Source organism: Ochotona princeps, chromosome 6 (genome assembly GCF_030435755.1).
Source record: "Ochotona princeps isolate mOchPri1 chromosome 6, mOchPri1.hap1, whole genome shotgun sequence".
Lineage (NCBI taxonomy): Eukaryota > Metazoa > Chordata > Mammalia > Lagomorpha > Ochotonidae > Ochotona > Ochotona princeps.
Window position 1 is genome coordinate 31,506,705 of NC_080837.1, and position 15,444 is coordinate 31,522,148.

The 15,444-nt window shown below is 38.7% G+C and overlaps 1 protein-coding gene across 2 annotated transcripts in view; it reads left to right on the forward strand.

Annotated features, from left to right (window-relative positions):
- The first annotated feature begins 1,178 nt into the window (after positions 1–1,178).
- MYEF2 (myelin expression factor 2) overlaps positions 1,179–15,444 on the forward strand; it is a 38,485-nt gene continuing 24,219 nt past the window's right edge. Inside the window, exons 1-5 of one of the 2 annotated variants that reach the window (XM_012929299.2) lie at positions 1,179–1,491; positions 9,803–10,011; positions 11,239–11,291; positions 12,474–12,481; positions 12,580–12,673. In XM_012929299.2, coding sequence (XP_012784753.1) covers positions 1,331–1,491; positions 9,803–10,011; positions 11,239–11,291; positions 12,474–12,481; positions 12,580–12,673 — 525 coding nt within the window. In that variant the 5' untranslated portion in view covers positions 1,179–1,330. The remainder of the gene's footprint in view (positions 1,492–9,802; positions 10,012–11,238; positions 11,292–12,473; positions 12,482–12,579; positions 12,674–15,444) is intronic. The other variant, XM_004578097.3, reaches the window with a different exon arrangement.

The window sequence follows — 15,444 nt, forward strand, 5'->3', positions numbered from 1 at the left end:
AAATGTCTTAGGATTTTTTAAAATTAATCCTTTTTTTTTTTTTGCTTGTTTTGGTGGGGGTCAGGAATCCCCGCATGGAAATTCCAGAGAACAGGGAGGAAATTGAGGCTAGTATGTGCTATTTTCCGTTAGTTGCTAGTCACGGCTTTCTCGGTATTGTGTGCATTCTATTATGCATAGCAGGTAAACTGCATCCTCACCACCTTCATGAAAAGAGACATCCTGGAAAGATTTTGAATTTTTCAGCCCAAAATGTCATCCCAATGTGAAATATTATTTTATTGCTCAAGGAGATGGTTACGTTGAAAGTGTTTCTTTTTCATACTTAAACGGGAAGAATTTTAAGACGATTTAAAAACTCCATATGCTAATGAAATTTGTTTGAGGGCCTATACCTGCTTCCCATATAATTTGCAAAGGCAGTATAATAAACACATGACTCCAAACCAATATGCCTACTGTTAGGCATCCTGGGAGCTGTCTCATGAACACTAGAGATTCCCCCGACTGATTGTTGCGCTGAAAAAAAATTTTTCTTAAATCTTTAATCTTATTTTTCTAAATTTATAGCTGACTTCCAAAGAAATTTTCACTTTCAAGAGCAACCATTCCTCAAAGAAATTCAAAGTCATTCAATTTGGTGAGTTGCAGTCATCAATTACAGTTTATTGAATGCCCACGGGGTGCTTAGGCATTGAAATGGCCCAAGTGCTCTATCTGCATCCTTCAAAGGATCTCTAAGCAGGACTCTGAAGATATGCACGGCTCTTTAGAGATTCAAGTGCATGGTTCTCTAACAAACTTTCCCTATCCGGAACGAGTTGCATCCTCTGGGTTTCTAGGCTCCAGAGTTGTTCAACCGTGCTTCGCAGGCGAAGAGCCCCACACTGGTGGTCCGAAGCTGGCACCCCCGGGTGCTTCGAGACTGCTCGCGTCCGGTCCCGGCCAGCTGTGGGGCCCAGGGTCCCCATCCCCATCCCTAGCCCTGGCCCCGTCCCCGTCCCTACCCCGGCCCCAGCCCCGTCCCCATCCCTGTCCCATCCCTGTCCTCGTCCCTGGCCCCGTCCCCGGCCCCGTCCCCGGGCCCATCCCGGACATCCATGTCCCCGCCTCGTCCCCTCCGCTCCCCTCCCCCGCCGCACTCCCACCCGCCGCACCCGGCGCGCACCAGCTCCCAGTCGCCCGGCCTCGACCGGTTCTCGCGAGATCCGGGGAACTGAGCGCTCGGGCCTTTTCAAATCGGGATCCGTTACCGCTTCGCCGGCCGCCGCCATTGTCGTGCTCGGAGCCCCTCAGCGCAGGCGGCCGAGGCGGAGGCAGCGGCGGCGGGATGGCGGATGCCGACAAGGCCGAGGTGGCCGGGGCCGTGGGCGACGACAGCCTACCCCAGCAGCCCGCGGAGCCGCCGGGCGAGCCGCGGCGAGAACCGCACCCCCCGGAGCCGGAGAAGCAGGCGTCGCAGCACGGCAGCAGCTCCAATGGCGTTAAAATGTATTGTCTTTTCCTACGGGAACCGGGCGCGGAGAGGGGCGGGGAGGCGGGCAGCGGGCCTCGGACGGAGGATCCCGGCCCCTGAGCCCCCCGGTCGGTGTGCGGGCCGTCGGCGGTGCGAGGAGCAGGTGCAGCCGGGACGCTCCCAGGCCTTCCCCGCCCGCCGGAGCCGGTGGAGGGGAGCAGGGGCCCGGCGCTCCGGGCCGACCACGGGACACCCCTTGTTCCCTGACTTAAGCTGGGGACACCTTTGAGCAAAGCTTAGTGACTGCCACCCGTGTGCAGGAAAACGATCCCCTTTTTAAAGACGAGTAGTTCGTGTTCATCACTAGGGAGTATCCAGGGATGACATCATCGTACTTTGAGCTGGTATTTGAAAGGGACATCCGTCTCCTCGGCCCGATTCAGAGCTTTACAGTTGCAGCGTTCTGTTATCACTTTCTGAAACCAATATTCTTCTGAAGTGCTAACACCCGAGAAGAAGTTTAATAATAATACGCCTTTAACATGAATCCATTGTGTTCCCCTGAATTTTCCCTGGCTACTTTAAAAGGGGGTTAATGTGCGATTGCTTTCCCACCCACCAGGTGATGTTTGTGAACTGTGCTGGGCTATTTTTTAAAAACCCAGGGAGTGATGGTCTTCATTTAAGTATAATGTAAAATAAGCTTTTTAAACATTTTAAGATTGTGGCTATCAATAATGCCTGCAAAGGATTTGGCTGAAATCCACAATCATTTCTGGTTGTGAGGAAATGTTATATTCTTCTTTGTTCCTGTCCTGTGGGAGCGGGTATATGAGGCCAGGTATTTATTTTCACGTGCCTCCCTCTTGGAGCCTGAAGGTGAAAGTTTGCTAATAATTCAGTGAAAACACTCTTTGCCTCTCTCAGTTACGTTCAGAGTAGAGAGCAGTGAGTCTGTGTCACACTAAACTAGGAAACAAGTCTTTCTCAGACTCCTGTGATGTGAGAGTGCGTGGGAGGGAATGGAAAGGCCTGAAGCAGTCAGTCCCTTGCAGGGGTGATAGCAGATGACATGGGCGTGATTTTGAGCAGCAGAGTAGTGACGGGAGGTCAGAGACTAGAATTCAGAGGAGTTTGTTCCTGGATGGGAAGTGGTACATCAGTAATGGAGAAACCAGAAAGTAAGTGAAACGTTTTTGGCTACATATTGGCTTTAAGTCATTTGGCATTAAAAATAGGAATTGCAAACACGGTGAAATCCCAAATGTAGAATTACAGTTGACCCTCTGGTCTCCTAGTGGCAGATTCCACACCTGTGGCTTGAACCATCCTGGAATAGAAAAAAAAAATGTATACTGCACAAATACTGACTTTCTAGTGAAGCAATTACAACATAGTGTAGAAAGAATGTGTGTAGTGTAAGAAATCTGGAGTTGCTTTAAAGTAAAGGAGAATGTGCAGGAGTTATGTTCAACTACTGTGCCGTGTAACACCAGGGACTTGATCATGCTCAGACTTTTCTATCATGGGAGTGGAATGTGGGGCCTAGAATCAATCAGGATCCCCTGAGGATGCTGAATGAGGACTGGAATGTGCTATTTGTTTATATCTAGGTGTAAGTGTACCCCCCACACCACCAATGTGTCAACAAAAAGTGCAGCCTTAAATTCCAGAGAGAAGTGTTACTACATTTGGGTAAGAATAGCATAGTAGAGTTTGTATAGATGAAGTATTGTATTAAAAATGTACTTATTTTTATTTGAAATGCAGAGTTACAGAGAGAGGTCTTCCATTTGCTGGCTCACTCCCCAAATGGCTGCAGTGGCTGGAGCTCAGCTGATTGGAAGCCAGGCTCCTGGAGTGTTTCCGGACCTTCCATATGGTGCAGGGGGCCAAGGACTTGGGCCAGTGTCCACTGCTTCCCCAGGCACATTAGCAGGGAGCTGGATCAGAAGTAGAACAGCTGAGACTTGAACCATTGCCCATATGGGATGCTGATGTTGCGGATGAAGGCTTAATGTGCTGTGATGTGATACCACCCACTCTTTTAAAAAGATTTATTTATTTTTAGAAGCTGCTACTTAAACCTTTATTGGATCTAAATGTCTCTAATCCTTTTTGAAATCTCATGAAGGATACTGGAAAAAAGGGAGATGTGAGAAAAAAAATTCCTTATCTAATTTAGAAAGTGAAAAATGTAACATGAGGAAAGTAGTAACAAATACTACTAAAACATGCAGATTCTTTCTACATTGCTTATAATCCATTTCTCTCACTACCTCTTTCTCACAAAGTTGAAGAGAGACCAGTTTGCCCTCAGGGACCTTCTGTTCTGTCTATTCCATGACAACTTATGTTGGTCCACCATGGGTTACAAACAGTGGATGATCAGGGGTCCAGACCTTTGTGGTTTTTATGAGGCAATAGTAATATAGACAACTCCCACACATAAACTTTGGGTTGATACAGCGTTTTTTTAATTGCCAGAATTCGTTATTGCTAATAAGTGCCAAATGCAGTGTGTTAAGATTTCCATCACCAAGTGAGCAGAGCTTGTTATCTAGGCTGAGATGACTAGCTGAGTTTAACCACATTTCCTGAGAGTAGAGGCTTACTGTGTCCTCCTCGGCTGCAGATCTTCAAGGCCTGGAAGTAAATATTTGCTGAAGCAATTTACAACTGAACGTTTTTGACCATGAAACTTGTCAACAGAGAATTTGGTTGCAGTGTTCACATCTTTAGACAAGAAATTAAGGCTGTGTTTCTCTAGATCCCAGCCTTTTCCTTTATGCCAAAGTGGTATGCCAGCTCTGCCAAGGGCCATGTATAGACATTTACTGTAACTATAGCTACTGTAGCCTACAGTGAGTCTCCAGGATCTTAATTCACTTAAAAACTGAAGGTTTGTACCCTTTGGTTGATATTTCTGAACCACTTTCCCCACCTCTCACCCTCTGGCAGTCATTCTGCTTCCTGCTTATAGGAGTGTGTAAGTACATATCTGACGGTATTTGGCCTTCTGTGGCTTATGGCACTTAGCATAGTGTCTTTCAGGTTCATCCAGATTGTGGCAAATGGCAAGATTTTCTTGATTTTTTTTTTTTTTAGTACATAGTTCATTGTGTTTGTTAAGTTTATGAGATCAGTTTTTTTTTAATCCGTCCATACATCATCAAAGTAACATTTGTGTTTTTTCCGTATTTCGGTTATTATGAATACTGCAGGAAATGAGAGTGAAGATAACTGCTTGATACAGTGATTTTACTTCCTTTGAGTATGTATCTAGAAATGGGATAGCTGGATCCTATGATATTTCTGTATTTAATTTTAAAATCTTGAGAGACAGGGCCCAGTGCGATAGCGTAACAGTTAAGGTCCCCTCGCCTTGAACGGGCCAGGATCCCATATGGGCGCCGGTTCTAATCCCGGCGGCCGCACTTCCCATCCAGATCCCTGCTTGTGGCCTGGGAAAGCAGTCAAGGACGGCCCAAAGCCTTGGGACCCTGCACCGGTGTGGGAGACCTGGAAGAGGCTCCGGGCTCCTGGCTTCAGATTGGCTCAGCTCCAGCCGTTGTGGTCACTTGGGGAGTGAACCATCGGACAGAAGATCTTCCTCTGTGTCTCTCCTCCTCTTTGTATATCTGACTTTCCAATGAAAATAATAGATAAATCTTTAAAAAAGATCTTGAGAGGTAGAGAAAGGGAGGGAGAGCAAGCAAGCACTCCCATACATTGCTTCACACCCCAAATTCCTGCACATGCCAGTCCCAGGCCATGCTGAAGCCAGGAACCAGCAGCCCATCTTGGCTCTCACATGTGTGACAGGTACCCCAATTAAGTGAGCCATTAACTGTTGCTTCCTTGGGCCCTGGTTCATTCAAGGAAACTGAAGATGGAAGTAGAGCCAGGACTTGAACCTGGGCACACCTGATGTGGAATGAGGGTGGTGTCCCAAGCAGTACCATAATCACTACACCAAATACCTGCCCAGCTTTTAATTTTTTGAGGAACCTTCGTTCTTTTTTCTGTAATGGCTATTGCAATGTATGCAGGTATTTCTACCAGTAGTTTGTAAGATTTTTTTTTCTATGTCCTTGGCAATACTTGTTATCTTCTGACTTTCTGATAATAGCAATGCTAACATACATAAAATGGTATTGTGGTTTTGAATTTCATTTCTATTATGATTGCCCCTTTGGAAAAATATGTGATGCCCCCATCTTTGTTCAAGATTGTTTTAGCTATTTGGTGTAATTTTGATAATATTGATGCTTCTGAACTATGGATATAATGTCATCTTAAACTTCTCCTTAATTAAAACAAATTATTTGTTTATGTCACTCACCAAATGGCTGCAATGACAAGGGGCTGGGCTAGGCTGAGGTCAGGTGCCATGAACTTCATCTGGTGCTTGTGCATGGGTGTGGGGACTCAAGCACTTGGGCTTCCCTCCTGCTTTTCCAGCCACATCAGCAGGGGGCTGGATCAAAAGTGGAGCAGCAAGGACAGCCTGACACCCATATGGGATTCCAGAGGTGACTTGGCCCACTACACTACAGTGACAGCTACTCATTAACTCATTAATGCTCGATAGTGTTCAGTGCACTCCTCCTTAGTTAAATTTAATGATCTAGTTAATTCTTTTTGGTGTTACTGTAAATGGGATTATGAGATTATGGCCTTTTTTTAGTAGTTTACTGTATAGACATACAACTCATTTTTGTGTTTTGATTTTAAAAATTATTTACTTGAAAGTCAATTATAAAGAAGGAGATAGAGAAATTTCCATCTATTGATTCACTCCTCAAATGACCACAATACCTAGTATTTGGCTAGCTAGGCCAGGATGCAAAAGTTTGGTCTGGTTCTCCCGCAGGGGTGCAAGGGCCCAAAAACTTGGACCACCTTCCACTGCTTTCCTAGGCATGTTGGCAGAGAGCTGGATCAGAAGTAGAGCAGTTGAGACTAGAAGTGGCGCCCATGTGAGAGATACTTGCATCAGAGGGGGCTGCTTAACCCACTATACTATAGCAAATGTCTCTATATGTTGATTTTTATGGCCTGTGGTTTTGCTGAGTTTTTGTTAGTTCTGATAGTATTTTGTCATTAATGTTTTTTCTATATAAGATCACATCATCTGTAAACAATTTTACTTCTGCCTTTTGTTTCTTGACAATTCTCTAGGACTTAAATTGGTGTGAGTAGGCATCTTTGTCTTTCTTTTGTTCTTAGAGGAAACAGTTTCAACTTTTTACTGTTTTCTGTGATTTTAGCTGTGTGACCCTTATTACATTAAGATGTTTTCTTCTATGTTTAATTTGTTGAGAGTTTTAAATCATGAAATGTTGGATTTTATCAGAATTGGTTTTTTTTTTTTTTTAGAATTCTGAGATACTTGCTTGATTTTTTTAGTCTCCATTCTCTGGATGTGGTATATCACATTTGTAGGTTTGTTTCTGTTAATCCATCCTTGCATTTTTGGAATAAATTACACTTGCTGATGGTATTTGATTCTTTTGATGTGCTGTTGAATTTGGTTCAGTAGGATTTCGGTGAGTATTTTTGCATATGGGCTCATCATCATTGTTGGCCTGTAATTCTGTTTTCTTTTACTAATGTTATTTTAATTTTGTACCAGATTAATAATGGCCTCACAAAATGATCTCGAAGAATTCATTCCTGTTCAGTGTTTTGGAAGGATTGGAAAAGGATTGGTATTCATAAATATTTGTATAATTCATCAGTAGTTTTCATGTTCTGGCCTTTTGTTTGTTAGGAAATTTTTAACTACCTAGTTTAATCTGCTTTATGTTAGTTAAGATTTTCTATTTCTTTATGAATTAGTGTGTTTCTAGGGGTTTACCCATTTCTTCTAAGTTATTCAGTCTATTAGCATATAGTTGTTGATAGGAGTCACTTAATGATCCCTTATATTTCTGTAGTATATTTTTAATTTCTTTCATTCGGATTTTGAGTCTGTTCTCTTTTCTTAGTGTCTACCTTAATATGGGTATTTGTCAATTTTTTAATCCTATTAAAAATCAATTTAATTCTGTTGATCTTTTAGTGTATTTTATTTACACTAAGATCTTTGTTCTTTACTTCCTTTTACTATTTTGGGACTTATTTTGTTCTTTTGTCCTTTTCTTTTAAAATTATTACTTGAAAGGCTGAGTTTCAAAAATCAGAGATCTTCATCTGTTGATTTACATGCCAAATGCCTGCCTCAGTGGGACAGGGCCATTCTGAAGACAGGAGCCTCAAACTCCATCTGGGTCTCTGTTACTAATTGTTTTTTTAATTTTTCCTGGAATTGGGTTGTTTGCAATCTTCATGCAGACGTTTGTCACTTTTAACTTCCTTCTGGGACTGGGATTAATTTCTGACCTCATACTATGTGCATTCTTGATTTGATGTTGAAAATTGATTTTTTAAAGGAAATTTGTGTTATAAAAAATTATGTTCCTACTATAGAATCTTTATTTTGAGAACGTGAAAGAGAGGGGTTACCAAAATGATTAGTCTGGGAATTAGTGCGTGAAATTCTGGATATAGTCCCAATATTTTTACATATATTTTTACTTTCTGTTGCAGGCTGTATTTATGGCAGAAAATTCAGGAATTGTCATTATGGCTTAGTTTTTTTTAATAATCAGATCATCCTTCTAGCCAGTAGAGTGATTTGCTTTATATAGATAATGTTATGCATTGTAAGTGAGCAATTTTAACAATAATTTAAAGGTGCTCTTAACTGAAAAAGACTCGAATAAATTACTATTTCTGGTCAACTTTTTGAATAAATGTTTTAAAGAAGATATATTACTGGTTTTTAATGGATTTATCAGATTTTTGTAAGCAAATATTTAAGATCCATGTAACTGCGTATGTCAAGAATAAGAAAACAGTGCCAACATTTCAGAACTTTAGTTTCACAGTTGGATTCATCCAGAAAAAAGGCAGGGAAAAGAGCATTTGTCTAGAGGTCGTAAAGATATCTGCTCAGCTGAACAGAGCCTTGCTTTACAGACATTCATTGAATTCACCTTCAGATTGTTGTGTAAACGGATTCTTTGGGAGGTGAAAAAGTAGGGTTTGTTATATCTGCTGCACCTAGAAACCACAGGGAAGGCCTCTGTGCTTGAAAGCTTGCTGCTGTTTTCAGAAATGCCACTGTGTTCAGACAGGCAGATGCTTTCTAGAGTTGGATAGTTAGTGAGGGAGTTTGACCCTACGAACAGTACTTTTAAGGGTTGGAAAGATAGCAGAGCAAGTTTCATCAAAATGCCTTTTCCTTCATTTTATTGCTATTTCTGTAAAAAGATTCCTCCTGAAGAGTAAATCAGGTCTTTAAACAGAAATTCAATTTTTATCAATATCATTTACCTTAAGCACATAGATGTATCTTCTTTATACTTACATCATTTGGTTAATACATAGTATCATATAGTTGGATCATAGACTTATAAATAAATTTTTCTCCCATTAAGGTTTCATTCAAAAGCACATTTGTAAAATTCTGGCTTGTGTTGCATTTAATTACTCTTCTGTCTTCCAAATTCATCCTTGTATTGTAGGCAATATTAACTAACAAAAATAACTTGTTTCTGTGAATTACTTTGCCCCAGTTTACTGGTTAAACGAGAAAATATTCAGCATGGAAATATTAGTATGCCTTTTCAAAATTTCCATTTTGATCAAAATTGGGAAAAGAAGTGAGAATTTTGAGTGTATTTGTATCAGTGCATTTCCAAATGTTTATAGACAGTGGAACTTACAGAACAGTTCTGTGAACTTTTTGAAGACCCCTGGTATATAAATGTAAATCAATGACATAGCTATATGTATTTTATGTGTTAATAATGTTTTTAAGAAATATGGGAGTAAGTCCTAAGAAAAAAACATTAGCCATAAAGAGATGGCCATTTTCAGGGTATTATTCATGTTTAGGGTTTTGAATAAAGCCCAGAATGTTGTGTGGTCAAGGAAGCAATTTTGAATACTGTAGAAACAAAGTCACTGCCTTTTTGGGACCTCAGTTTGGATCTAATGACATTTGTTAAGTAGTGTGGTGATCCTGGGATGCTGTTTGCATTTTCAGCTATTTACACTTAACATGGGGAAAAATGAAGAAAAGTTATTGAGCAGTTTGCTCACATGTCCGAAGAAATGGTTTTAAATAGCATTGGGCCATTTTAGAGCTCTCAGGCTGACTCTCCAGCTGCTTTGCTGAATAGCTTACTGGGGATTTTGTGAAATGAAGTGATAGGTATGAATTATTGAATAGAGATTAATGTTCTTGAAAGCACAGCTAAACCTTTTTTGTCATGTTTCTTTTTAAATTCGTAGGGAGAATGATGAGTCAGTGAAAGAAGATAAGTCTGACTTAAAAGAAAAATCTACAGGCAATAAGAAGGCCAATAGATTTCATCCTTATTCAAAAGACAAGAATTCCAGCACTGGGGAAAAGAAGGGTCCAAATCGTAACAGAGTTTTCATTAGCAACATACCGTATGACATGAAATGGCAAGCGATTAAAGATTTAATGAGAGAAAAAGGTAAGTATCTTTGACATAACCTACTGTTGGATAATCTTCATATAGAAAGGGGAGAGGACCAAGCATAAGTTTTGTTCCTTTTAGCCACACAGACTAAAAAACCCAATTTCTATTTCTTGACATGTGTATGAACTAACGTTTTGCTCTTTTTTTGTTTGACACAATTTCATTACAAAGTAGCATGGATAAATGAAGCACTTTTCTTTTTGCCATTTTAGTAGGATAGTAGTGAGCTAGCCATATGCATGTCACCAAGAATTTTGCTAAAGTGATTGCTTGTCTAGTTGAAGCTTTTATTGATTCTAAAAGGACTATTGCGTTAGTTAAGCAATACATGTAGTGTGTTAAAAGTATGAATAATAAGGTTGATTATTTTTTTATCCAAAAGCTGTTTTGTTCTTATCTGGTAGAGTCTGGACTCTGGCTGTGGAATTCATTTTGCTTGCATTGTCATTACTGCCATGAAGCTGTCTTTGCAGTTCTATATGAAAATTGTGTTACTGCTGTTGCAGTTTTGCTTTCAGAATAATCTTAAAGCCTTCATCTTATATATATGGTTGGCTTTGGGGAAAAATAATCTTAACACTTGATCTTGTAAAAGTTAGTTTGTTATCTCTTGAAAAATTGAGTTTCAACAGTCCTGCACACTATGTCCTTGGCTTTGAGGCTGATCTCTTTGAAGAACTAAAACCAAATTGCATTGGTGTATCTGTTGTAAGGTGACAACTATTTGATTGGTTTTACTCATTGAATTTATTAGAAAGTGTGTGGCTTGCTGTGAAGCATGACTTGTAAATTTTGTTTATTGATGGCAAACATGATTGAAGACATTCAGGTAGAAAGTCACCTTAAAACAGCTGTTGCGTGTAGGCTGACCAAAGTTACTTGAAAAGTGTTAATGTTGATGTTTTTTTAATATGATAGGCTAAGGGACCATTTGTATGTATATGTGTATTTGTTCACCAACAATATCATGCTGGCCAAAATATGATCTGTAGTATGAATTGGGTTAATATGGTTGTTAGCTTTCTTAGAGAATGTGGATGATGTACACTTCTGAAAATTAAATTTACAGAGCCTTTGACAGGAGGTATGTTGGTTTGGTTTTGATCGTTGGTGAATAATAGGTGCTTTTCTGTAGAGTTGTGCACAGGTGTGCAGTAAAGCAAGATACTGGTGTTTAAATGTATTGTTTCTTGGTATCTTCCTTTTGTATGTCTTATGTAGTTGGTGAGGTTACATACGTGGAGCTCTTTAAGGATGCGGAAGGAAAATCAAGGGTAAGTGCTGTGGGCAATAATCTGCTTGAGGTGTAAAAGTTCCTCAGCAGTTTACTTTTTGTATAATACTTGTACCAGTTTTTGGAAATTTAAGTTTCATTTTTTTGTTTTAATTTATTTTGCAAGATTTGAGGTTTCATACCAGCAAGTCTGACACTTTGTACAAACCAAACTAGCTGCCTGGAAGGGATGGGTTTGTAAATATTCATAGAGGGCATTCATGTTTCTAACGCTCTAAGGTAATGCTTCTTCTTAGCCAATAAGATATTAATGTATGATTTTTGGTTGTTTTTTGATGTTTTCAAGGATATTTATTAAATAGTTATTGAATAGATAACATTCCCTAAGAGTTTTAAGAAGGCCTATAGCTTTAAGGTGTTGATTTGCAATGCATTTTTTAAACTTTTACTGAAAAGTGTAATTGGTTCCTGCAGGACTGTATAAGAGGCAGTGTTCTGTCTAAATGGTATGAGTGACATTGATGATTAAATTGGCGTAAAAAGAATTGATTGATAGTAGATTTTTCTTTAATTTTTAGCAATGTGAGTGCAGCATACTGAAGAACACAATGGAGAACTCTGAACAGTGTTTTATTAAATGAGCAAAAACCAGTTGGGTACATGAGAAATTACAAAATTTGTTATCTCATTAAAATGGCGCTTTGAACAGTAATCACAAGGACTTAAATGATTATTATTTAATAATAATAATAATAATGAAATGATTCTACAATTTTTTGGCATACTTTTGGTTTTTTTAAAAACATGTTTGGAACTAGATGCTGTTCAGTTGTGTGCAGCCAGTTTTAATCTGATGGGAAACTTTATTTAAAATAAAATTAATGTTTGTTATTTTGATTTTTAAGAGTCAAAATATATGGTACACAATACATCTTCTGAATTTATTTGTGTCTATGTAAAGATCTTTTCAGTTATTTCCTTGAATTACTGTTGGGTGAATTTGTACATTAGTTGTAACTTAATGAAAAGTCGTCTAAATGTGCTCCAAGCTGTTATATTCTAGATTCTACTATCTTAAAACAATGGACTTAAGAATTTACAGAAATATTTTGGTCAAATACCTGATTACTTTTAATGACAAATGTTAGAGTATACATTAACTTCATCTACTGATTAAAGCTTCTTTTCTTTTGCATATATTGACAAATCTACTTGGATGTAGGGTTGTGGGTAAGAAAATTTTTTTAAACTTTCTTAAGTAAAATTAAACCTCTGATTCTAAAATAATTAGTACATAAATGTTCTCTGTACATTTTTCTTTCATTAAGTGTGGTTGAATTCAAAGATGAAGAGTTTGTAAAGAAAGCACTAGAAACAATGAACAAATATGATCTTAGTGGAAGGCCTCTGAATATTAAAGAGGTAAGATTCCTTATATTTGGAACTTAAACATTTGACCATTAGGACATAATTTGGATTTTCATTTTGCAAATTTATTTGTTTGACTACAACTTACTTTGAATAGATGTTTGTTAAAGCATTGCATATTGATCCTAGGTTTTACTTGCATATAATGTTCTATTTGCTGTTAAGTAGTTATCATTGTCTGATTTATTTTAAATTGGAAAAACAGTTGCATGTTTTTTAAAAAAAATGGTATGCAGGAATTTAAAGATGGCAAGCATCAGTTGCTGGCTCTATTTGTTATAGAGATGTTTACATTTTAGATTGTGTTAATTTGAGAAATATAGCAGAGACTCCCTGTAGTTGATGGTGAAAGGTTTCTTTATGCAAATACCATATGGGTTTGAATAAAACACTCATTTAAATGAAATTAGCCTGTAAAAAGTACCAGATTAAAATTTGAGACAAAATGATTAGTATTAATGAAATCTGCAACTGATACTTGAAAACAAATTGTAAATATTCTCTTCATGTGGAATTGTAGCAGTGAAAATTGGTTGACAAAAGACTGATCACAAGATAGGCAGGAACTTCAAAGAGTTTGTGGGAAAATTAAAAATAAGTTTATTTTGGTGCATAGTGCTTTTGAATTCTGTGGGTTTTTTTTTAATAATACTAATTTTGCATGTACTCTGAAATAATTGTATGTGTTTATCTGAAATGGAGACAGATAGAAAGAAGGCAGGGGAGAAAGAAACCTCCTGTCCATTTGTCACTCGCTAAATGTGTCCCTTGCCTGCAGCTCAGCTGAGTAAGGGCCAAGGCCAGACCCTAACCCAGGCCTCCATCCTGGGTGGCAGTAACCCAGTTGAGTCCTCACCACTGCCTCCCAGGATCTGCATTAGAAGGAGGCTGATATCAGGCACTGGAGCCAGGAGTTGAATCCCCATTTTCCCCTGTGGTATGCATGCATTTTATCTGCTGAACACTATTTTGTTCCCTTTGGTGAAGTTTTTGAAAACCCATTGGTCTTCAAGGTTATAGCTGATCAATTATAACTGCTTTTTTTGATCATTAGCAATTATTCTTAAGGATTCCTTTATTTATATTGTTAACCTTAGTTTGATTGCACACCAGTTGTGTTCATATCCTTATGAAAATTTGTGTTGTTAGTATAACTTTGGGAACTTGAAGATTATTTGCTAACATTGATGGTAGTCGTTGGTTATAGAGTAGTAATGTCAGTCAGCCTTGACATTTAATACTAAAAGAATGAGAATGAGTCTGACTGCATTACTTTCTAGCTGTGTGACTTGGAATGTTAGTTAATTTCTCTAAACCTCAGTAAATATTTTATATTCTGCTGATAAGGTTTACTTGTTAGGGTTTTTAAATCAAGATTAAATAAGTTAGATATATGGAACTGAGGCTCTGGCATCAGAGAAACTGTGTGACCTAACAAAAATGACTTAACCTGCTTGGGTTTTTTTATTTTATTACTCAAAGGAAGATAATACTATAACCCACCAGATAGTGTCTTAAGAACTCAAGGAATAAATCTACTTAAACCATTTAATAGCCTTTTATTTTTTAAATTTTATTTGAAGTCTACTTAGCACAGTGCTCAAAATATTATAATTATGTAGTAAATGGTAGTTGTAATAATAATTATGATTCTTCTGCCTATCCAGTAGTCATTAGGTAATAGCTTGAGATTAGGAGTCATATACTTGTATCCTCTTTTTATTGGAGTTGGCTTCTAAATTCCTCTAATTCGACTTGATCCTGGGTGTTATTTGATTTTTTTTTTTTAATTTTAAGGGATGTGAAGAATTGGTGGAGAAAGATTAGACTTTCCTGGTTTGTACTAGCCATTTATTTGGTGGCTTTTATGCATAAGCCAGGACAAGTGCTTCATATGTATGTTGATATCCTAAATAATTTTCTTAAAATCATAATTCTCTAAAATACTTAGTTTAAGCATGATAATTTTGCCATTTATTGTTTCTATTTCTCTTCAAGAGAAAGTTTTATAGCTTCTCATTGTCTTATTTTTAATTTGAAAGAAAAGTTTATTAGATGCTGAAGGGCAAGGCTATCACACTGTGTTCTGTTAAATGTTAGCACATCTTAAATCATGACAGTATTTTTGAGACCCAAAAATAGAGTTATATAGTCCAGATTGATAGAGGATGCCTCCATTTTTAACCTTTTTTTTTCCCTTTTAAGATTTGTTTGGGCCCGGTGCAGTAGCATAGTGTTTAAAGTTCTCACCTTGAACATGCCAGGATCTCATACAGGTGCCGGTTCTAATCCTGGTGGCCCCGCTTCCCATCCAGCTCCCTGCCTGTGGCCTGGGAAAGCAGTAGAGGACAACCCAAAGCTTTGGGACCCTGCACCCGCATGGAACACCTGGAAGAAGCTTCGGGATCCTGGCTTCAGATTGGTTCAGCTCCAGCCGTTGCGGCCACTTGGGGAGTGAATCATCAGATGAAAGATCTTCCTCTCTGTCCTCCTCTATATATATTTATTTCCAATAAAAATAAATAAATCTTAAAAAAAAATTTTTTTTTTCAAAAATTTTGAATTGGGAAGTCAGATTTAAAGAGAGAAGGAGAGACAGATAGAAAGATTCTCCATCCGCTAGTTCTATCACCAAATGACCACAAAGGCTCGAGCTGCGCCAGTCTGGAGCCAGGAGCCTCCCCCAGGTCTCCATGCGGGTGCAGGGTCCCAAGGCTTTGGGTCGTCCTTGACTGCTTTCCCAGGCGACAAGCAGGGAACTGGAT